The sequence below is a fragment of the Alligator sinensis genome, unplaced genomic scaffold (genome assembly GCF_000455745.1).
Source record: "Alligator sinensis unplaced genomic scaffold, ASM45574v1 scaffold408_1, whole genome shotgun sequence".
NCBI lineage: Eukaryota > Metazoa > Chordata > Crocodylia > Alligatoridae > Alligator > Alligator sinensis.
The window spans coordinates 1,075,130-1,098,628 of record NW_005842319.1 but is presented as its reverse complement, the minus strand read 5'-3'; the positions used below and the strand labels follow the sequence as shown (position 1 = coordinate 1,098,628).

Below are 23,499 nucleotides of genomic sequence, written 5' to 3'. Positions count from 1 at the left end.
CTGAAGAAAATCTCTGAAACACTTCATATATGTAACCTGACCCTTCTAACAGAAGGTTTTAATTTTAATGGTTTGGTTCCAAGAGCAAGTCAGCCTCAAGGGTTAGTGATTGATCCATCTAGTGCCATGGAGGAAGACAGTAATATAAATTCACCTGGAGTTCCCTCCAAAGATGCTGTTCTATCACAACCATCACTTGCACCCATCTCTGAACTGGATGCGGACTGAAATGTTCTGTGTTGAAGAAAAATAAGTCTTGAGTCCCTATCCCCTTTGCACTTGGAACCGATTTGTAGCTAAACCAGGTTCATATCTGAATTAACTTCTCACTGTAGACAGGGTATTAAAGGAGCTTATCACTGCTGTTTCTCAGCAGTCCTGCATCCTAGAAGGGTATTCAGTCAGAAGCAAATCTCTGGTGTTAGCTAGCAAACATCAGTTCAGTCTGTTCATGTAGTTTTCTCTGTGGCCAATTGCTTGATCTCATCACCAAATGAAAATGTTTGACCTACCCAGAGTATATAACATTTTTTTATTTGTCTGCTTGTTTTCTAGTTTCGAAGTTGACTCATTCTTTATTGGTAGGTTGGTTCATTTGTGCTGGAATAAATCTTCTTGAATGCACTAGAATCTAGTACTCTGAATGCATAGTGTGAAACATCTTACCCATTTCTGTTTTTGAGGATCTCAGTGTCTGTCTGAGCCATTATAAAATAGATGCTTTTCCTCGGTACTGCTCCACATAAACAATTCTTTGTCACTGTGCTGACAGTTTAGAATCTCTCCGGGAGATACTTATTTTTAGCAAGTTTAAGTTACATTATTATTCTTTCTCCAAGGAGACATCCTTGGAGCTTATTAATCTCTACAGAGTGGGAATCTATTGCCCTCCGGTATATTTGCAGCAGGTTATTTATCTATAGTACTTGTTCTTTTAAGATATATTGATGCAATAGATCCCCACGTGTCCAGTGACTGCCTCCTTAGAGATAGGAATGAGTTGTTGGGTTTTTTTTCCTTTCTTGTCATATTTCTTTCACACGGAGTAAGGAGATACCATTTCTAGCTGTCCCTAGGTTAGTCGGGGTGACAGGCACGATGGCTCTGAACTTTGAGCTAATCAAATAGGATTTGCTGAGTGTCATTGACACGAGGGCTATGGAGCAGTAGTCTCTTGTAACTGCATTTATTTATTTATTTATTTTGGAATATACAAGAAGAATCTGTTACAAAATAGATAAGTTTGTTTGAGTTCTTTTGAGGAAAATGGTATTGTCCGCAAACATCAGTTGCTTAGTGTGTGAAGAGTAGAAAAGGCTGCAGGAGACCAGAGTTCAATAATGCTGTTCAGTGCGATCATCTTTATTAGAGAAGCTGGTTCCTCCTTTTGTAAATTTCATATTTTATTTATGGAATAAATAAAAGTTGATGCACATACCACAGTTGCTGATAGTTATTGGTCACTACTTGTCAAATTAATATTAGTTATTGATAATGAAACCTACCTGAATCTAGTAAACTGGGTCCTTTATATGGGAGTACTGTTCAAATTTAGAAACTGTGTTTGTATTTCAGATGATCAGTTCAGATTTGTATTTACCACTTTTATTTATTAAAAACAGTTAACCATAAAAAAAATTGGGTATGAATCTATTATAGAATCTAATTTTACTAAAGAGACTTCGAGAAGTTTGTGAGAATAAGTCCTGTTGCTGACCTTCTATGATCTTGGTCTTGTCTTTGGTGCACAGGTCAAATCCAGACTGGTATAAGAGAATCAATCAATATATTTTAGGTGGAAATCAGTTTAAATGTCCTTGCCCCAAAATGGTGATTCAGTGAGATTTTATTTTTATGTTTGCCTTTCAGCATACTGAGAGGTAGTTAGCTGTGTTAATATGAAGTCAGGCAGAAGACAGAAGTGGCGTCTCATTTTACCTCTCTGAATTAGTTAGCATCCTGAAAGAACAAAGTGGCACATTCTAGACTATTACAGTATTAGGGTAGACTATTAGGCCATGTCCAGATGAGCAGGGGCGTGTGCTTGCAGTGGCACAAATAGTAGCAGCACAACTTTGTGCCACTACTTTGTGCCTTAGCACATGCACCTGCAAGTCAAGGTTCCTTCTAAGCTGCGCATGTGCGTGACCATGCACAATAAAAAATTTTGCTGCGCAGTAACTTTTTAATGCCACGCACCTGCCCAGCTGGGCTGTGGCTTCCTACAAACTTTGGGCGTAGAGTGTGGCAGAGGCACCAGGGCCAGCACGGGACACTTACCAGTGGTAAGTTACCGTTCAGCTGCACGGGGGCTGCCTCACTCCTCCGCTCTGCTCCACTCCTTACTCCTCACTGCGCTGGCATCCCTGCGGGAAGGAGAGCAGTGCAGGGCAGGCAGCGGCTCCTCCCCGAGGTGAAGTGGGGGCAGGAATGGGGGCTGGGGCAGAGCCAGGCACCGCGCGGGCTCTGCCAGGTCAAGGGATCTGCTCCGTTACCCAGCCCCTTTGGGCGAGCTCTGCCCTGAGCCCTGATGCCATGTGCCTCCCCATCCCAGGGCATTTGGAAGAATGGAGAACCTGCCTTGTGAGAGGAGATTGGTGGGTCATAGCACCAAGCTTCAGGACTTCTGCTGATCACCTGAAGGAGCAAGGAAGAGCTTGCCCCTCCCAGCTTTAAGCCCTGGACATTGGCCACAGCCAGAGGTGGGAGATGGGTTGGGAGAGGGAGTGCTGGTGCCCCCAGAGACCTCCCAGGTGCAAGGACTGTGTGGGTTTTGCCTGCCTCTAGCATGGGGCATAGTCAGCTGTCTAGGTCTGTTTGAACACATCTTGCCCTGCCACTGCCATGGCAAAGATCTCAGTGCTCCTGTTGTGTGTCCCATTCCCATCCTGTGGCCCACAGTGGAGTTTTTGGGCAGGGGCTGCCCTGGATCTACCATGTGTGAAAGGGGCTGGAGTAGATGTTGTGGGCTCCTTTTCACAGTTTTCTGCCAGCATGTGTAGGGGCCCTGCCTGGGATTTCCTAGCAGGTCCCTTCTAGTCTTATGCTCCTGAATGCAGGCATTCCCCTGGTGCATGCTGAAAGGGGGAGCTGGGACCAGTTCAGGAACAGACCGCAGCGGTGCACTCATGGACCAAAGCAGCCTGTTCACGCATCGCTACATCTTAGAGAGAACATTGCTGTACGTGTGCTTTGTTGTGGGACAAATTGTCCCACTGTGGCAAAGTTTCCTTGCCCTGCTCCTTCCAGCTCCTGGTGTGCTGGAGCAGCTGGGATGCAAATGGGGCGCACACTGGCCAGCAGCCAGAGTTTCTCACTGGAGGGCCAAGCCATTTGTTCCGGTGCATATCATTGTAGTGTGTTCTGCAGGGGGGGTTTTCCAGCGCTTTATTTATTTATTTTTTTTGCTACTGGGAAATTTCAGTAGCAAATTTTGCCCCCACACTACAGATTTGCAGTGTGGGGCACATTTTACCATTCCATGGGTGCGGTTCGTGACACCACAAACCACACAACCCTGCTCGTCTGGACATGGTGTTATGGTCTTTGTGCTGTAGCAAGTTCCCCATATTGTTTCCCAAATAGTTCCTATTTGCCTGTTTAGGATTTGAAATCTAACTAATATTGAGGTAGGGTAGTGGCTGGATCAGATCTCCAATTTATTGACGGGAAATGCATCAAAAGCTTCTGCCTCTGCAGTGATGAACCCTTTCACCTGAAGATGTCTCCATATTTTCAGATTAATTTCTTGTTGTTTAAGGAAGATACTCAAGATTTCCACCAATATTAAAACATCTTTTGCACTGAAATTAAGATATATTAAGACTCAAATATTGTGTCCTTTACTCAAATATTTCTTCCACTCAGAAGTCTACATAGAGAGTTGGAATAGCAGGTATCTGAGTAATGCCTTTCCAGACCAGCATGAATTAACATCCAATTTTTTAGTTTTTGTGCCTATAACTGGCTGCCCAAACCAAGTCAGGTGCTTTTATTATTGTATCTCTTCTTGTAAAGTTCATTTCCTGATGGCTCAGAAATCATTAACTGTTTTCACATGCACTTGGTTCATCCAGTGACACCGTAAGTTCAGGCTACTCTTGAGTCTTTGTTACTGCACACATAACACATAAGCACTACACATTAGTTCATAATGTGGGAATAACTTATTGAATACATCCACAAATGTCACATAAAATTCTTCACTGTTCCTCAAGAAAGCCACATAATGTCTAAAGGCTTTTTAACTATTGTTGTAAAAGACATGATAAAATGGAAAATGGATTTGGACCATATAACTTATGATTCTACATGCTGGTTTTAGAGCCATTTGGCCAAATAGGAAACTTTAGGTTTTCAGTGAGATTAAACCATTATTCTTTCTATCACTAATATTATTGTTCCTAGTTTGGCAAATTTAAGCATTTATGCCTGCATACAATTCATGAATAAAATGTTTCCTCCTAGTCAGTTCTTGGAGCAGTTCACACTTTATTTTGCCCGTTCTAGTATTTTTATTCTTGATGTATTATTTTCCTTTAAGAATGTTTTTGAATATTTTTAATGCAGTTTTTAATTTCTGTTGTCAAGATGGAGGCAAAGAAGTGCTGTCAATGCATCAGATTCTACTTTATTTGTTACGCTGCAACAAAGCTTTGGTCCCTGAAGAGGAGATTGCCAACATGCTTCAGTGGGAAGAACTTGAATGGCAGAAGTATGCAGAGGAATGCAAAGGAATGATAGTTACCAGCCCTGGCATGGTACTGTGAACATTTTTTATTTATAAACAAGCCATATATGCACCCTGATCTTGTCTGAGTAAGTTCCATGCAGGTCACATTAGAAAGAGAGAAGGAAGCCAGTAAAAGCAACACCCCCCTTCCAGTCTCAGAGCTGTTGGAGCAATGGCATTAAAAATATGCTGAATTGAGTAGAATTGGAGATGCAGGATGTAATAAGCATACAGAAGTCTGACTTGATCCAAGACTGTGGAAAAGTTCATATTTTGTTGTCTTGATTGCTAGGATATTTGCTTGGAGCTGAATTATCAAAACATACATTGAAATGACTCTGGTTTAAGTATGTGGGACTTCAGTTTTCTTCCCCTCCGTATATGTTTTATGACGTTTTAATTAATTGATCACAATCTTTGTTTGTTTGTTTGTTTCTCCATAAGATGCCTGGCTCATTTAGAGAATTGGTAGTTATTCAATATTTATTTGAATTCTCCTCAATCGGTAAGTAGTTCCATCCTTTATTTCGGGTTGTCAAACATGGCCCGCAGACTACCAGCCTGGTTAGAGGGAGTGGCCTGCTGCAGAATCAAAAGGTAAAGCAGAGAGGTAAAGCAGAGAGGGGAGAGTGAAAAAGCAGGGGGCGGGGAAAGGCTAATGGAAGACATTACACTGATAGAGTACAAGGTAGAAAAGAGGCTGTCTGTGAAAAAGGAAATAGTTGGAGATCAGGAAAACAGGAATGAGAGGAGCTCAAAGTGTGAGATAATGTCAGTGAAAATTGAAATGGGTAAAATTGTAAAAAGAAAAGGTAAAGCAGGGGAGGGAGGGGGAAGAAAGCAGGGGAAATCAGGATTCTCACTGACATTCTACCACACTTAGCTTCTCTCATTCCTCGCAGTCTTAGACCAGCAGAGACTCCCTATGCCTGAAGAAGGGTGACTGTACCCGAAAGCTTGCCAAGAACTGTTTTCCAACTACTCAGCTGGTCTAATAAAAGATATCACCAATACTCTAGGCTGGCATCCAAATTCCTTAATCTCAAGACCATCTTTTCTCTTTCTGCATCTCCCCCTTTTCACTTACTACTTCCCGTCCAGCTCACACAGCAAATGAGCCAGGTGTCTTACAGACAGCAGCCTGCTTTGCTTCCTAACCAGCAATGAATCATTCCCACAGAACTGTCCATTCTGTGCTCTTGGAAAAGCCATATCACTGACATAGCCAAGGTAACATCCTGAAATTCAAGTCCCTATTTCAAAGAAAGGGGATATCAAAGTCTCTTACTAAAACAGTTTTAATTTTTTTTTAAACGTGGGCAGCCAAAAGATGTACCTTTCCTTAATTACATTCTAAGTGAACTGCTGCTGTTGGCATTTTCCAAAAAGTTCAGTTTATGGCAGAGTCCTGGCATGTGAAGATTCAGCTCAGATGTTTAATATCTGGCAAAGTTATAACCAATTGAAAACAGGATTTTATAGTAGGAGGGAGATGCACAGTGTGGCAGTTAAGACTATAGTAATTTGTGTGGACTTTACCACATCGAAGTATAATATAGTATGAAAAGTTAATATAACCTTCTTCTCAGTCAGTATAAATTAACTTCAGCGGAGCTATGCTGACATTCATCGGCTAAAAATTTGCTCTTTCATGTATGAAATCCTGTAGAAAAAATGTAGGCTGGTACATTCCATCATTTTATAAATAGGAGGTGATCATGTAATTAAAGCATATGCACAAGGGAGCAGAATTTGCATGCATTGCATTAACTTTGGTTTTTCCTACCTTTTGAGTACTTAACCATCAACTCGTAGAATTCTGTAAGGAAAGTTGATGGGAAGAATGTGTGTATGTATAGCTATATGTAAATATAAAGATGATTTATTTGCTATGCTTTGAAATGTTATCATGTTATAATGCCATGAAGGGAAAAGATCCTTAATATGCTTTCTTTCATTTAAGAAGAATGTGATGAGTTTTTCTTAGTCTGTGGATCTTTTTAAAGTGATTACAGCATGCTCTACTGCATGTAAAAATAAGTGAGAAGCAGAGCATGAAAGTGTCTTCTGTGCGTTTTTACCACCTGTTATGAGATGAAACAACTCTATTGTGGAGACAATCTGAAACTGCTATAGAAAATGACAAGTCTTACATTCAATTTAGTCAACTTTATATGACAAAGTAAATACTAAATTTGATTTTGTTCTTTTCACAATATCATTTGTGAAATAAGATTCCTCCTGAGAACAAATCAGATTTTCCTATACTTTTTATTATATAGGAAAATATGTAAGTATAAGTACTACGCAGAGAAAGAAAACACTTTTGCTAGCCACACAAATCTGTTCAGATGGAGTAAAAAAGCAACAATGGCTCAGCATTATGATGAATAAATTAAAATTTTCAAGTTAGTTTAATCAAAGTTTGTATTGGAAGAGTTTTAAAGGTTCATATCTTTAAAAGACAGGCAATTATTTAAAAAAAAAATGTTGCTGCTATTCCAGCCAGTATAAATAAATATCTTTATAAAGCTGTATTCTCTGCAATACCATCACATTTTCTAAAATAAGCAGAATCTATATTGGTCAGTTCTTGGATGGAAAACATAGCTAAATAGCACCATTTTTGTGAGCTGGAATTGAACCAAGACCAGCATATGTTTCAAATGCTATTGTGCCATTTCAGCTCTTTTAATACAATATGTTAAAACCATTAAAAGATCTCTCAACATTTTTGTAGGAGTTAAAGGGTATATGTGTGAAAGGAGAAACCTACATTTTGTGTGTCCTGTTTCCTTCTCAGATAGATACTGTATAAATAGAGACTGAAAAGGGACATCATGTTTTCTCCTTCTTCTTTTATTACCTTTAGAAATAATACAAGTATTAAGTGTGCTTGCTCTTCTGTGTTCTTACTAGAAGTCTGCTTTGAGAAATGAGAGACCTAGTGCTGGATCTCTCTCAGACCTGGACTGAAAGAAGAAAATATTGATCCTGTAGCAGAGTTGACCCAGTTGTTTTGTCCGGCATTAGTTGACAGCTTCAGTTAAGGGATAACATTGATGTTTAGGCACCTAAAGAAGCATGGTCCTATTTTTTTTAATGATACCAAAGTCACTCATTTCCCATTGACTTCACAGGAACCACTAGTTTAAAACACTGTGGTTCTGAAAATAGGAGCCAATGCAATCCTGATGCCAGTAGTCTGAAATCAGATCATTTTTTATTTAGGTGCCTCAACTTGTAGGCATGAAGGATTAAACAATTTGCCTAAAAGGCATCTAATAGTTTGGGAAGGGTAATAATTACCCCTCCCTCCTCTCTACCCCTGCAACTTAAGTTTTATTTCTTTGGTCCCCATGATATTGCCATTTTTACCAATTTCCTAGGTGTTCATCTAGTCTGTTGGGAATGAAAAGATTATCTGAATATTTAAGATATTTCTGGAAATATCTGAATTTCTAATAGCAAGGGAGGCAGACATCAGAAAGGAGAGATGTAAAAACAACTCATGTTGGAGTTGCGTCTGTGCATCATATAAAGACTCAAATAAGGTAACAGGTGACCTTGTGAAAAGCATTCTCAATTTCCTCCCTGAGCTTTCAATAAGATACCCATTTGTACATTTCTTTGTCTGGTCTATTAGGTAGAAAAAGCCTTTGGAGCAAAAAATTCTGTGCACCTGTTTAAAATGCATAAAGTTATTTTTAAAACTTTATTGGACGCACAAGTAAAAACTAATTTTCCATCATCATGTATAAGCAGCTGCTGATGAACAGTTCTCCCTTTCATGGGCAAATGTTCATGCCAGTTTTTCAAAACTAAAATTGTAGTTCTGTTCTCTGAAGAGCAGTATGAATATTCCAGAGGTGACTGCAGTTTGCCAGTGAGTCAAATGATTCCTATTTTTAGGTTTGTTTGTTTTTTGGAAAATGCTTATTTGGGGGTGAAAGGTTTTGATTATAAATACACTGAGGGGTTTTCTTGCTAAGGCAGTTATAATATCCATGCTGTTCTTGCAACTTCATGAAAGATGCTGCAAGTCTTCTACGCTAAATTGACAGCTTTAATAAAGAGGTCACTATACTTTATGTCCTTTTTCAGAAACTACTGAGAACCTGATAGCTTTAACTTAATCCAAGCAGCTAATTGCAGGATGGAAAATGATGTAGGCACATAACAAAACAGCTTGCAAGATAATGGTAAAAATATTTATGCAAAGACCCAACTGTTCACCTTAAGCTAAGGTTTTGCATATGCTACTAACGTGAACGAGAGCACTTTAAACAGCACGTCTTCTTCAGTGATGTGTAATTACTCATTTTCTGCATTTTTAGAGGTGAAGTGAAAGTCACATCCTTTTACAGTGTCCTTTTTAAGCTATAAGAAGAACGTCTGTTTTGAAGTATGAAAAGGACAAAGTATTCTCCATTATATAAGACTTTATTCCTCATTATGTGTGTCAGCTTAGCAGCATTTTCGAAGAGTGGTACTACAGTTTTTATGCTGCTAATCTGTGTGACTGACTGCGTCTAATAATGATTTTGCTTACATTAGAAATCAAGAATAGAGCTAAAATTAGAAATGTAATATGATCTAGTGAACCATGCATAGGCATAGGAGCCAGAAGTTGCTGTATTACTATTACAGTTCTGCCACTAACTTCCTGTTTGGTCTAGGTGAGTTGTGTGAAATTCTTAGAAACTGTCAATCGGGACTCTCAGTAGAGATGATATCTTCTTTAGACCGACAAGATTTTTGCAAAAAGAGCAACTTAAAGAAAGGCCATTTTTGTCTGACACTGAAGAAAATGCTTCATGTCCATAAAATATGTGCTGTGCATATAGACACCTCCAATCTGCAGTAGAGCCCCAGCCTGAACCCATCTGAGCACCTTCTTTCCTGGCTTCTTGCACTAATTTAAAAATAAGGCACCCAGAGAGGTGACCCTTTGCCTTCCCAATAGACCCCTTTGTCTCTGGCCATCCTGACAATGAAATCCTTCCTAGAATCATAGAAAACGAGGGTTGGAAGGGACCTCAGGAGGACATCTAGTCCAGCTCCTTGCACCATCCCCAACTAGATCGTTCCAGTGAGGGCTTTGTCAAGCTGGGCCTTAAAAAAAACTCCACAGATGGAGATTTCCCCAGCTCTCTAGGTAACCTGCTCCAGTGCTACATCACCCTCCTAGTGAGAGTTTTTCTTAATATCAAACTTAAGTCTCCCTTGCTGCAACTTGAGACCATTGCTCCTTGTTTAGTCATGTGCCACCACTGAGAACAGTCCGGTTCCATCCTCTTTGAAACCCCTCTCAGGTAGTTGAAGGCTGCTATTAAATCCCCCCTCAGTCTTCTCTTCTGCAGACTAAATAAATCCAGTTCTCAGCCTCTCATAAGTCATATGCCTCTCTGATTTGTGCATGTCCTTTCTGTAGTGGGGGGCCCAACACTGGACACAGTACTCTGGATGTGGCCTCACCAGTATCGAATAGAGTGGAAGAATTACTTCCCTTGATCTGCTGGTAATGCTCCTACCAGTTCAGCGCAGTGGGTGCATCTACACATGTACCTGGACTGCACAGTTGTTACTGCACAGTCATTTAGTACTTGCTTAAGGAAGTACTAAATGACTGTGCAGTAACTGCCATTACTGTGCAGTTCCAGCGCCACACAGGATTTTTCCCCATGCTTCTGTGAGATACTGTGCAGTAGCTTGTTGCTACTCCTGTTTGTGAAGATGCTTTTCCTTCTCCTCATTATGTGGATCCTGTCTCTTCCTAATAGTTTTTCTTTTTGGAACAACATCCTGTGGTTGAAGAATCCAAAGCCCTTCTGGCAACACCGTCTCTGCAGCCATGCATTGATCTGCACAATGCATTCACTCCTGCCTGGAACCTTCCTCTTGACTGGAAGGATCCAGGAGAACACCACCTGAGCCCCTGTCCCCTTCACCCTTGCACCAAGAGCCCTGTAGTTACTTTTGATCTGCTGAGGGTCACCCCTGGCAGTATCATTGGTGCTCCCCTGGGTGAACAGCAGAGGGCTGGATGAGTCTCAGTAATCATTCCATTACATCCTGGATCTGGGCAAGCAGCAGCCCTCCTGAGAGCAGGTCAGGCCAACATATGGATGCCTTCATCCTGCAGAAGGGAGTCTCCAACCACCACCAATCATCACTTCCTCTTGGTGGCAGTGGTCTTAATCATCCCAACCTTGGGGATGCCTGGCCTGGCCTCTTCCACCAACAGAACATTCTCCTTCCTGTCTGTTGTTAGGGCTCCATATCTGTTCTCCAGGCAAACTGCTGCAGGTGGAGATGAAGACTTCTGCTTGCTGCCAGAGGTCACAAGCTTCCAGCTTCCACCCTCCTGTGAGTCCATGTCCTCTCTCTTCTCTAGTGATGCCTCTCTCAGTCCTTCCTCCATAGTCCTCCTCCAGCATCGATTTGATGAAGTACTCATGGAAAAGATTGCTTCAAAGCTTTGCTGCCTCCTCCTGTAGCTCTCTTGCCTGCTTCCTTAGGGGCACCACTCACACCTAGCTGTCTCTGGAAGGAACCTCCTGCAGCACCAAACCAGGACCTAGGTGGAAACCTTGACAGTGATCAGTCCTGCTTGGACAAATACCTCACAGGTGCCAGTAGAGGAAGAGCTGGCAGTGGCTGGCAGTGCCAGTAGAGGAAGAGCTGCCAGTGGCCCTGGCATCATGACGTCCTCCAGCTATTTCCCTGGCTCTTCTAATCCATTGCCTCTCTCTTCCTGGCCCTTCTTCCAAGCACCCCTTCCCTAGCAAAATCCCCCGTTAACTGTCCTGTTTGCTGCTCTTTGGTCCTTAAAGGTTCCCTTTTAGCAGGTGCCAGTAGAGGAAGAGCTGGCAGTGGCTGGCAGTGCCAGTAGAGGAAGAGCTGCCAGTGGCCCTGGCATCATGACGTCCTCCAGCTATTTCCCTGGCTCTTCTAATCCATTGCCTCTCTCTTCCTGGCCCTTCTTCCAAGCACCCCTTCCCTAGCAAAATCCCCCGTTAACTGTCCTGTTTGCTGCTCTTTGGTCCTTAAAGGTTCCCTTTTAGCTGCTAACCTGCTTCCTCTCACCAAGTTTACAGTGAAGAAGGTGAAAGAGTTTCCAGGCAAACTCCCTAGTGAACTCCTCCTCACTCTGGACTCTAGTTACATTAGGGGCTTAAGTATTGGTTTAACTGCTGAGTTTTCACTGCTCATACTAAATATATGTAGGTTAATTACTCTTAATTAAAGAAAGAACTTACCTTAAAAGCTCCCCTGCAAAGAAGGGGATGCAAACTGACTTGCATTCTGCTTGCAAACTGCCCTGTTTGCTCCGTGGTCACTTGGGGAGTCTCCTTATATACACTCTTGGGCCTGGACTGGCTCCTCCCCCTTGTTAGGGCTTTTGACAGAGACACACTCACCCCACAATTATTCAGTTAGCAGCATTCCCAGCTGCTCTCAGAGCACAAGCCCCACCACACAGCCCACCAAACAAACACTCAGTAAGTCGAACACAGGTAGCCGTGGCTCACTTACCTTCCCTGAGTGGGATCTGGTGCCTGGCATCTCTTTCTCTTCCCCTTCCTTCTCTTGCTCCCAGTAAACTGCTTGCAAACTGCCCTGTTGGCTACCCCTGTTTGCTTGCTCCCTGGTCACCTGCAGAGTCTCCTTCTAGGCCTGGACTGGCTCTGCCCCCTTGTTAGACCTTTTGTCAGACACAGACAGTGGTTACCCAGCAATCGTGTTTTAGGATTCTTTTATGCACACCTAATCAAATATATCATCTAGTCAGTGTTGAAAGTCTTGTTTCATACAATGATGATGGCATTCATCTTGGTTCCTGGAAGGTGAAGATTATATCCCATAAGGTATCAAAAGATCTGCTTGCTAATTAGAAAAAACTCTTCTTTTTTTTTTTCTTCCTAGAAACCCAGCTCTGTTCGTATTGATCAGTTGGACCGTGAGCAGTTCAATCCAGATGTGATTACTTTTCCTATTATTGTTCACTTTGGGATACGACCTGCTCAACTCAGTTATGCTGGAGACCCTCAGTAAGATCTTTTTCTTGGAAAGTTTATGTTAGAAATGGTAATATTCATCTATTAAATAAGTGTGTGCATTTGTGCCTTTTGAAGATGATGGGAAGCCTAAAATTAACTGCAGTAGGAGAAGGGGCAAGACCTGGGGTTTTTTGGTAACTAGGGTAGGGGTGCTCCACCCCCAGCCCGTGGGCTTGATAGGTCTTGCAGCTTTATGCCGTCTAGCCCATGGAGATCTTCATGGGTCTAGACATTTGACAGTGGGGGAGTGGTTCCACTGTTCTCCTGATGTCTAATTTCTGGACCTATGAGAAACCCTGGGTCCTGGTTGCTGGATGGGATGTCCAATCCCAGAACACAAAACTGGATGAAGGCGACACTGGGCCGCAGGTCCCAATCCCAGCATGGGGGGCTGGGACAGGGCAGTGTCAGATTCCCAGGACCTAATTCTGGTGCGTGGGGAGCAGAAGAGGGTAGTGTTGGGAACACTGGAACCAGTCGTGACTCAGAAGTGGGACTGACTCTGTGCCACTCATTTGGCCCACAAGGACAAGAGATGGAACACCACTGAGCTAGAAAATAAGTCTACTCTTTCAATGCATCATTATTCTGAATTTTCTTTATAAATCTTAGATTTAAATCAAACGTGCACTTTATACAATATTAAAATTATATATTTTAGTATAAATCTTAAGCTGAATTTGCCTAGGGGTCTTTTTCTCAACAGAAAAAAAAGTGCTATTGTTTTACAAATAAGAGATTTAGTGAAATTGATATTTATATTATTGGTTCATTTTAAAAAGCTTTAACAGTTTGAGAGCAGTGAAAACACTTGGACCTGAAATTAAACTTCACTTTTGGGTTGTGGTTAAGTCAGTTGTGCAAACCAGTACATTTGCATTCTTTGTCTAGCTGTGACACATATTTCTTTGTTAACCACGGAGATCACTTTAAGCTTGTGGTGTCTTTGTTTCTGTAGTAGTAAAATGAGAATAATTGTTCTTCACGACCTTTGTTTCAAAACTAAATTCCCTAATATTTGTAAGCTCTTTGGTTTTCTTTTATGGAAGCCATTAGAAGAACACAGTGCTATAATTCTTCCTACATTGTCATTTTATCTTTAACTTTATCTAAAATTTTTTGTTAAGATTTCTTTAAAGCCGTCAAGGGATTTTAGACACACATCGTCCATTACAGCTAATGGAATAATTTTAATGTAAGACTTTTCTGAGTTGGCTTTCTAGCATCTCAGACCTATTATTTTGGTAAGAAATGTCTATTCCAAGGGCATTCAGAAAAGAAAGTTCTGCCTTTTGTGTTTTTTTTCCTTGTTCTGGTTTTTCATATAGTTTTATTCTTGTTATTCCTATCCTTCAGGCATAAATATCTGAGGACTTTTCACACAAATCAGCACCAAGAACAAAGTCTCTTTTGGACTTCCTGGAGTCTTTGACTCTCCTCTATTTTTGGAAGGAAAGTTCTTCTTGGAGCTTATTTGGTTGTTGCTTGGGTAGTTGATTTGTTTGTTTAGCTTGGTGGCTCTCAACTGCAGTACCACAATACCCTAGGGTGCCAGCAGTCCCTTCTGGGGGTGCCACAATGTGGGTGCTGCCACAGGCAAGCTGAACTGTGTGCCTCCTGTGGAGGGAGATCAGGAAGCAGCTGAGGCTGCAGGCCACGGTCTTCCTACTAGGGGTGTGTGAAGCTGTCCCTATTTGATTCGGATTCAGCCTGAATCAGGGACAGTGATTTGATTTGTTGATTCAGATCACGGTCCCTGATTTGATTCACCCAAATCCGTATCTGAAGATTTGATGCTGACTTGGAAAATCAGCAATTCGGACATAAACACAGCTTTAAATGTTTTTTCTACATACCTCGAGGTACCAGCGCGGCTTGTGATCGCTGCAATTCTGGGGCGGATGGAGCATCCCACAGGAGTGCTGGGGGCCCTCCATGTGTTCAGCTGTGAACGCGGAAGTGGACCAGAAGTACTTCTGGTCCACTTCCAGGTCTGCTGGGGAGCATACTGGGGAGGTCCCCATGCGCCCCCCTGGCTTGGCGACCCCCAGACCCAGGAGGCACCAGTCACTGAGCTGGGGGGGGGAGCCCCCCACACGCTCCCCAGTGGACCCAGAAGTGGACCAGAACTGCTTCCGTTCCACTTCCGGATCTGCTGCTGAGCACACTGGTGAGCCCCCCCATGCTCCTGTAGGACACTCCATGCGCCCCAGCATCGCAGCACTCACAAGCCCCTGGTACCTAGAGGTTTGTAGAAAAAACATTTAAAGCTGTCTTTATGTCTGAATCTCTGAATCTTTCCAAATCTCTCCAAATTGATTTGGAGAGATTAAAAGGTCCTCTGATTTGATTCAGCTTCAGAGATTCAGCCACCAAATTGGGCCAAATCTCCGCCAAATTGAATCGAGGACTGAAGCATCGCACAGCCCTACTTCCTACAGCCCTTTAAAGTCCAACTCCACATGTTCCTCCAGGCAACAGGGTCACACAGGCCCCGTGAGACTGTCCCGTGCCCTTCTGTATCCAGGGAGAGCAAGCATGGTAGGATCAGGAAGGGATATAGGAAGAGTGCACACTCCAGATGCACCTCTTTGCACTGCCTAAGGGGAGCTAGTCCGGTCTGTGGAGCAGTTGTTTGAACTGCCAAGCTGGAAGGGTCAGGCTGGGTTTCACCAGCCTGTCACAAAGCCCATCCATGGAGTCAGGCTCAGCTTCACGACTGCTGAGCCAGAGAATCAGTCTGGGCTTGAGCAGCCACTTGCATTGCTTAGCTGGAGAAGCTGGGCACAGGTGCACCCAGGGCACATGAGATAGCTCTCCTTCTCCCTACCCACCCACTGGCACAGGAGAGTTTCACACAGGACACAAAACTCATGCCTGCATTAGGTTCATCAGAAAACCTTAATTCAGGCAGGAGCACACAGCAGCACCCTGGTTGAGAAGCACTGCGGTAGGCAGAAGCAGTGAAACAGTAGCTCTCAACCCAACTCAAGAAAAGTTGGGAGAGTGCACCTTGATGTGAAAATGCTTGAGAACCACAGTCAACAAGGTGGGACTGCAAAGATAATGAATGTATAAGTTGTTTTGAAAACTATCCTCATGCTCACTTAAGTGCAGAGAAAATGGCATAGGAACAGTCAATGGGATTAGCAGTTTCCATTTGTATATAGAGTAGGCAGACAGTAATCTCAGAAGATTATGGGAGCATGTTTAGGAATGATGGACAGGAATTGCAATGAGCAGGATCGGGTAAGAAAAAAATGTGGGGAGGGAGAGCGGGGCTGTTGAATATTATGAACTAGCAGAACAGCTGGCACTTCATGTGAGAGACTATCAATAACCACCACATGAGGCCAATTCTAAACTGAAGCTATTTGTACATTTGAAACATTAAAAAAATAGATCACCAGTGTAATAACCTACTTACCTCCATTTGCTTCCTTTATTTTAAAAGGTGGTTGCTTTATGTGGTTTTTGAAATCCCCTGAACCATCTTTTTTCTACTATAATTTTTTTTTAACATTGTACATTAATTTATACAGTCTAACTCCCTGTTCTGATTGAAGCATTTCCTTTCAGTAAGTAGGCTTATTCTTTCCATAAAAGCAGCCACTTGAATGGAGCATTTGGAGGGTAAAGCACTGGGTTGGGATCAGTTATCCTCCCAGTTCTGCCACTGGCCTCTTGGGTGACCTTGGGTAAGGCACTTCACCTCTCTGAACTTCAGTTTCAGTGCAGTTCCTGTACAACATAGGTGATTATACTCATTTCCTTGTGTTAAGCTCTTTGAGGCATATTTGTTGTGCAGAGAAAGTATTGATAAAATACGTGGTCATGTTAATGGCAGCTAATCTGGTCACTACATCAAGCAGTGGTACACTTATGTATCTCTGGTTTTCATTAATTATTTTCTGCAAATGGCAGTGCTTTTTAATTTTTTTTTCATTGCACTTCAGGTACCAAAAACTATGGAAGAGTTATGTGAAGCTGCGTCATTTGCTTGCTAATAGCCCCAAAGTCAAACAGGCTGATAAACAGAAATTGTCACAGAGAGAGGTGAGTTGCAATGTAGCCTGTGAGTCTGGCATTGTCGCTTTCTGACTAATATTACATGTTGCTGCATTCCTATGGAAATAAGTAAAGTAATATCTGTTGTTATCCTCATATGTGATTTTCTCCTCACTGTGTTACTTTGATATTACAGTTAATCTTGACTTCTAATAGAGTGGCTTTTTCCTCCCTACCCAACTGCAAGTTCTTTACCCAATTACAGAAACTACCATAAGGAGCTGACCTTTTTATAGCAGTTGTCATTAATGATTTCAGTAATTAATGTTGAGAAGAGCTTTCCATTCCAGGCTGTTCTTTTCAATTACTCATAATCTTAAAAATTTCCCTTCTGGGATGAATCTGAGTCCAAAGCTGTATTTGGTTGAAAAGTCTTAATGAAATTCCTTAACCTCTTTCCGATCGAGTGAATCTTGAGAAGGTGGACTGATATTTAAAAATGTAATAATTGAATCACAAATATTAGCTATTTTTTATTTCCCCCCCAACAAAGCACTCCCCAATATACCTGGAGGTAAAAAATACTGGTGATTTGTTCCTTGGAGTATTGAGTGCTTGGTAGCTGGTATTTATTTGCGTGGCAGATATGAATGCTTAGTAATTTGGAAAATCAACCAACCTGAATGTGAATTAAGACTTCTACTTTGGAAGTCCTTGTCTTTTAAAAAATCTTGGACTGAAGTATTAATGTTGCTTCTTTATATGTGTGACAGTAACTCTGAATCAGAGGACTGATGTAAAGTATATGAAGGAGAATAGAACTTTTTTAGTATGGAATGACATTTGAAAAAGCAGCTTTTCTTTCTTCTTTTTAGTTAATTTATTTGCTGTTTTCTTATTTTGTAGCTGATCCTGCACTAGATGGCCTTCAAAATATTTGATAGTGCATTAGATTTCATTACTACTGCAAAGAATAGCATGCTGCTGTATGAACATGGGGCTTAATTAACATTGTGTTTATACTAGTATATATAATAACTCAAAACCTTTCAGCTTCTTTTCTTGTAAATGTGAAGAATCACTGTGTTAAGTTATCTGTGCCATAATTCTAAGGAAAAAAGCTTTTGCCACTGAAGTAGATGATTTTGTCTTTACTGCAGTTTTCATCACTGCAGCACAGAACAAATGGAAGGCTAGAACTTTTTATTAAAAATGTCTCATTAGGGAATAATGGATGAGTTGTTCTTAAAATTTTAGTAGATAGGGTGTGGAGACGATTATATTTTGCTGTCAAAAATGAAGTGCTCCTTTTGACATTTATCACTTACTGTAGTGTGTAGACCTTTGTTTCTAGATTGTATCATCTAGGATGATGGGTTTCTAAAGTAATTGTCTGTCATAAGGGAGATATATTGAAATGGCAGAAATGTTATGCTAGGATGCCCAAATTTTGTGATAGTGAAGGCTACATCTATAGCACATTAGGTGGTGTGGGGCCACATCCAATTGGTGTGTGAATCTTTTAAAGTGATTGTTCATAACTGATCTCTGATGATACAAGTGGCTGGTGCAACTGCAAGGCTGGAAGACATAATAAAGCCTACCCAAAGAGTGCGTAAGTGATGGCCTTATCCAAGGTCCATTGAAATGTAGATTGGATCCTAAAGGAGTGATGTTGTTAGCTCTGTTTCTCCTTTATGACAGCAATCATTCATTTCACAGTGATTATATGATGTGAAGTTATTATTTATATTGGGGTTATTCCTACATGCATCAGTTGTCAATCAGGAGTCCATTCTGCTAGAAGTTGAGGAAATGAACAACAAAGAGGCTGTCCCTGTGCTGAAGAGTTTTGGTGGGGGGTTTTTAGTTAAATAACAGAGGCTAGGAAGCAGAGGTGGGAGAAGTTCTCAGCAAAAGTCCTATGGTGCAACATAGAAGGAGAAAGGAAAAACATAGCATGGTGCAGTTCCTGGTTCTGAATTAGGTACTGTCATGCTCACAGGACTGTTTGCAATATTAGGACCTAAATTCAGACTCGGAGAACCTAGCATATTGATGATATATGTATTTATATTTCTTTAGTTATATACACAAAATAAAAGGCACATACACTCAAGGTTCCACAGGCCCCTGTGCGTCATACAAACATATAGAAACAGCAGGACACAAAAATCCTTGTGGCCAAGGCAGGTGCAGATTTTGGAAAAAGATGGTACATTTCATAATAGTAGGCAGAAGAGTCAATAGATTCTGACCCCTGCCCCATGTCAGGGACATTTGCATGACTAAACCAGAATCATCGGTTTGGCTGGGGTCATATAATAACAATCTGTCTTTTATCAGTGTTCATGTTATAATCTTCTAAATAGAAATATGCATGAAAAAAGGATTTGAATGAAGAATCACTCGTTCCACATGCAAGGCTAGGGTTGAGGTGTCACACATAAAGAACCCCAAGAGAAAATTACCTTCTGTTTTACTTACATTTCCCTTGGTGGATAAAGAGGCAAGTTCTATGTCACCTATGACAAAAATCTCTGTTTAATCAGTTACATTCTCACTATTCATCCACCAGGATCAGAGGACTGAACCATTCTCATGTCCCTCCTCACTGTTTATATCCAGGTTATATTGTTATATATTATTATATCATTACCGAGGTGTTTTGGCTGGCTTCAGTTATAGGATTTTGGTGCCTAGACTGAAAGGATGCGGCCCAAAAATAGACAGTTGCAGGAGGGGGAAGAGGGAAGGGAAGTGGGGGATCTGGGATTTTATGTTCACACACGACTTAATATTGCTTTAGTGTAGCATAGGGGTAGGCAACATTTTTCCAAGTGCGGAACCTCCCCTGGTCAGAGGCAGGTGAGTGGGCACCACTGCCACTTATCTCCCAGGCAGCATGGGGAGAGTACCTACAGTTGGCTCTCCCTGCACCCAAATGCCACCAAAGCTCTTTTATCCTCAAACAATGGGTCTGTGGGCTGTAGGTTGCTGGCTTCTGGTGTGTAAGTTTTTCATGGTGACCCCATTCTCTCTCATTCTAGGAAGCACTGCAAAAAATCAGGCAGAAAAACACAATGAGACGAGAAGTGACTGTGGAGCTGAGCAGCCAAGGATTCTGGAAAACTGGCATTCGTTCTGATGTCTGCCAGGTAACAAGAGGCCCAGGATTCTTAATGAAGTCAGTTCTGTAAATGGGCAGCTTCTTGTCTCCCAAATTAATAGCATCCTCTGCTGAGGATTTACCCCCATCCTGGAACTGGGCTGGGGGGGAAAACAAACAAACTATATACTAAAAGTCAAACATCTGCTATAATATATTTTAATTTTATTTTAAATATATTTTTGTCCTGATTTATGTGTGTTAGTATAGTACATATAATGCTGATTGCATAATAGCTCAAAATAAGGGATTACGCTTGTATATTGTGTGTTGGGGGCGTGTGTGGGGTCTGGTTGTGAGGTGGGTATGTGTGTATGGTTGGGTGCGGGGAGTGTGGGGGAGGTTTGTGAGGGCATGTCGTTGTGTGTATGGGGGGGTGGGTAGGGCTACATTGGGGGGTGTGGGTGTGTGTATGTGTTGGAGGGGTGTGGGCAGGGTGGGAGAGTGTAGGGACCCCCACCCCCTCCCTCATGGCACAAAGCCCCTGCTGCCCGGGCAGCCCACACCAGCAGCTGGCAGTGGGCCCTTGGGATGCTCATGGCCCATGCAGGTGCAGCTATCTGGCGGCGCACAGATCCAGTCAGTTCTGGGAGCTACACATGGTGGCAAGAAGGTGTAGTCAAGCTATCCTGCCTCTATTGCATGGGGTTCACTCCTGGGACTCGCGCACCACTGGAGGGAAACCCTGTGTGATGGAGCTGGCTGCCTTCCCCACTCCCTGTTGCTATGTGCAACCTCCTGGACTCTGCTGGAAGTGGCAGGGAGCCTACCTTCCCGATTCCTGGTGGAGTCCTAGGGGCTGCACATGGCGGGCGAGGTAGCCGGCTCCATCGCACAGGGCTTCTCCCCTGTGGCACATGATTCCTGGAAGCTTCACGTGAGCCCCACATGATAAGAGGCAGGCCAGACTGGCTCCTCTTCTTGCTGCCACATGCAGGTCCCAGAATTAGCTGGAGCCATGCGCCACTGGGCGGCTGCACCTACATAGGTCACGAGCACCCTGAGGTCCCGCTGCCTGCTGCTGCATCCACCAGCAGTGGGGGGTTGTGCACCATGGGGGAGGTTGGGTGGGGGCACACTCCCCACCCTCCCTCACAGCCACAAACCCCACACACCCACACCTACACCTTTCCCACCCAAGCTCTGTACTCACGTCACCCTGCTGGTCGTGGGTCCCAGGCTCCATGTTTCTACCCAGCTGCAGCTTCCCTACTTGCTGTCCACAGCAAGCGCTGCAGCAGGGACATGAGGAGGGGCTGCTGGAGGCCGGGGAAGCTGAGCAGGTTCCCTGGCAGTTGCCTCAATGGCAGCAGAGGCCCCGTGGGCTGTGTGGGGTACAGGTAACTGGTGGGTGCCCATGGGCTGGATGATATCGCCTGGTAAGCCGGATCTGGCCCATGGGCAGTATTTTGCCCACCCCTGTACTAGATGGTTTCCTGCAGTCTTTCCAGTTCTGTTTTTCTGTGTTCTTATCATTCTATATTTCAGATAGGAAAAAGGAATGTGCCTAGGGGTAAAATATTTTAAGGATATCTTTTTACTGATATGTATGCGTATCTTGTCCGAGCCACAAACCTCTTGAGAGAGATTCCAGAGCAGGTGGCATTGCAGACAAAGGAACTAAAGAAAATCCTCTTAAAAATTAACATGTTTTGCATATTATTGTCTGTATTAATAGTGGTCAAAGCATGTGGTTGGAAAGGGATTCCAAGAGTCATCTGGTCCAATCCTGTACACAGTGCAGAATCTATTATTCATTGCAATCTTCAAATATCTGTAAGGCTGCCATAAAGATGAGGGAGAACACCTTTTTTTTCTCTTGCTACAGAGAACAGGATGAAGTCCAATGGCTTGAAGTTGCAGTAAAGTAGATTTAGATTGAATATGAGGAAAACCTTCCTTACTGGAAGAACAGTGAGGCAGTGGGATAGGCTGCATAGGGAAGTTGTGGAATCTCTGTCATTGGAGAAATTCAAGAGGTTGAATATGCGTGCTATAGAATGGGTATTTCCTATGCTTCCAGGCTTTTGTGGTTTCTGCATGGGGCTAGCAAGAATTTTTCCTGCCCCCTCCTGTTGCTACACATCAGGGTATTTTTGTTTTTTCGGGGGGTTTCTTTGGGAGTTGCCTTCTTTAGTAGCACTGAAGCACTGGGTGTTGGCCTTAGCCAAGGCTGGGGTTTTTAACTGGGATGCCAGTACTCCTGGCCAGTACTCCTGCTGGGACTAAAATCTGGAGGTTCATGGCTAAAGAGTCAGATCAGTCACCACATTTAGAATTAGGAGGTATTTTTCCCCCATTCTGTAGTGGGGAGTGGAAGGGAAGGGGGCAGTCGTCCACTTGCTTGGATCTCTAAAGTGTATCTTAACAACCCTTAGAGCAACTGGCCACCGTTGTGCCCCTACTTTACCTGTGGCAGGTTCGGAGCCTATGCTTTGTGGTTATGTAACAGGATTCCGTATGTAGTTTTAACAATAGATTAGGCAAGGATTTGCTTGGGATGGTTTGGATAGGGATGATCCTGCCTGAGACAAGGGGTTGGATTAGATGACTTTCAGAGGTTCCTTCAAGTCCTTCTTTTCTATGAAGTTTCAAGTTTAATTACTGTTGACCTAGCAATGTCTGTAATGTTTGACTGTGTCATTTTTATCAGAGAGCTGGGGTTTCCCATGGAAAAATTAAAAACAATGCTTTTTTTCCCTTTTAACAGAGAAAAACAGCAGATTTTTCATTTTAATGGAGATACTCATAGATTTTCCACTTTTGCAAAGAGCTCTACAGGCTGCAGACTTCCAGCCTGCAAGAACTTCTGGCAAAGTGGGCAGCAAGCCCTAAGCCCTGTCCCAAGGGGGCGGGAGAGGGGGAAGGAGCAGGGCCTTGAGACTGTCAGCCAGGGTTGGCTCAGGCCCATTTTCCCCCCGGGCTTGCAGGGGGTTGGGGGCTGGCAGAGGGGCTATGGTTCATGGATGGGGGCACCAGCAGGGCTGGGGGGGCTCTGTGGGCCGGGTGTAGGTGCCCACATGGAGGTCCAGCCCAGCCCTATGGCATGTGGACCGGGAGTTGTGTGCCATGGGTCAGACAGGAAGCTACACATGGAGGCACAGAATCGCACACCATCCCATCGGGCCGGGCAGGCTCTGTGCCTCCACGTGCCTCTTCCCACTGGAGTGCTGGAAACCCCACATGGAAGCATAGAGCCCACCCAGCCAGATGGTGTGCAGCTCTCAGTCTATGCACCATCAGGCTGGGCCAGCCGGGTCTTTGTCTCCATGTGAGGGTTCCAGCACTCCAGCGGGAAGCGTCACACGGAGGCATGGAGCCCGCCCAGCCTGATAGCATGTAGCTCCTAACTACAGTACTGTGATCTGCATATGCTGGTACACAGCCAATTTGGCTTGGTTTCAAGGCCACGCCAGCGAGCCGGGTTGGCTTCGTGCCAGCATGTGCAGTCCCTGGGGGTCAGCCAGAAGTGCATGCCACCAGGGGCTGTGTCTGATGTGGCCACAAGCACCCTGAGGGCCTGCTGC

The 23,499-nt window shown here is 43.3% G+C and overlaps 1 protein-coding gene across 7 annotated transcripts in view; it reads left to right on the top strand.

Moving 5' to 3' along the window:
* DROSHA (drosha ribonuclease III) overlaps nucleotides 1–23,499 on the top strand; it is a 123,820-nt gene that overhangs the window by 37,136 nt on the left and 63,185 nt on the right. For all 7 annotated transcript variants that reach the window (XR_003095207.1, XM_014522220.2, XM_025209954.1 and 4 more), the window contains 4 exons: nucleotides 4,591–4,760; nucleotides 12,662–12,786; nucleotides 16,752–16,851; nucleotides 19,854–19,961. Coding sequence is in view for 6 of the 7 variants with exons in the window: in XM_014522220.2 (XP_014377706.1) it covers nucleotides 4,591–4,760; nucleotides 12,662–12,786; nucleotides 16,752–16,851; nucleotides 19,854–19,961 (503 nt within the window). In the remaining variant the exon portion in view is untranslated. The remainder of the gene's footprint in view (nucleotides 1–4,590; nucleotides 4,761–12,661; nucleotides 12,787–16,751; nucleotides 16,852–19,853; nucleotides 19,962–23,499) is intronic.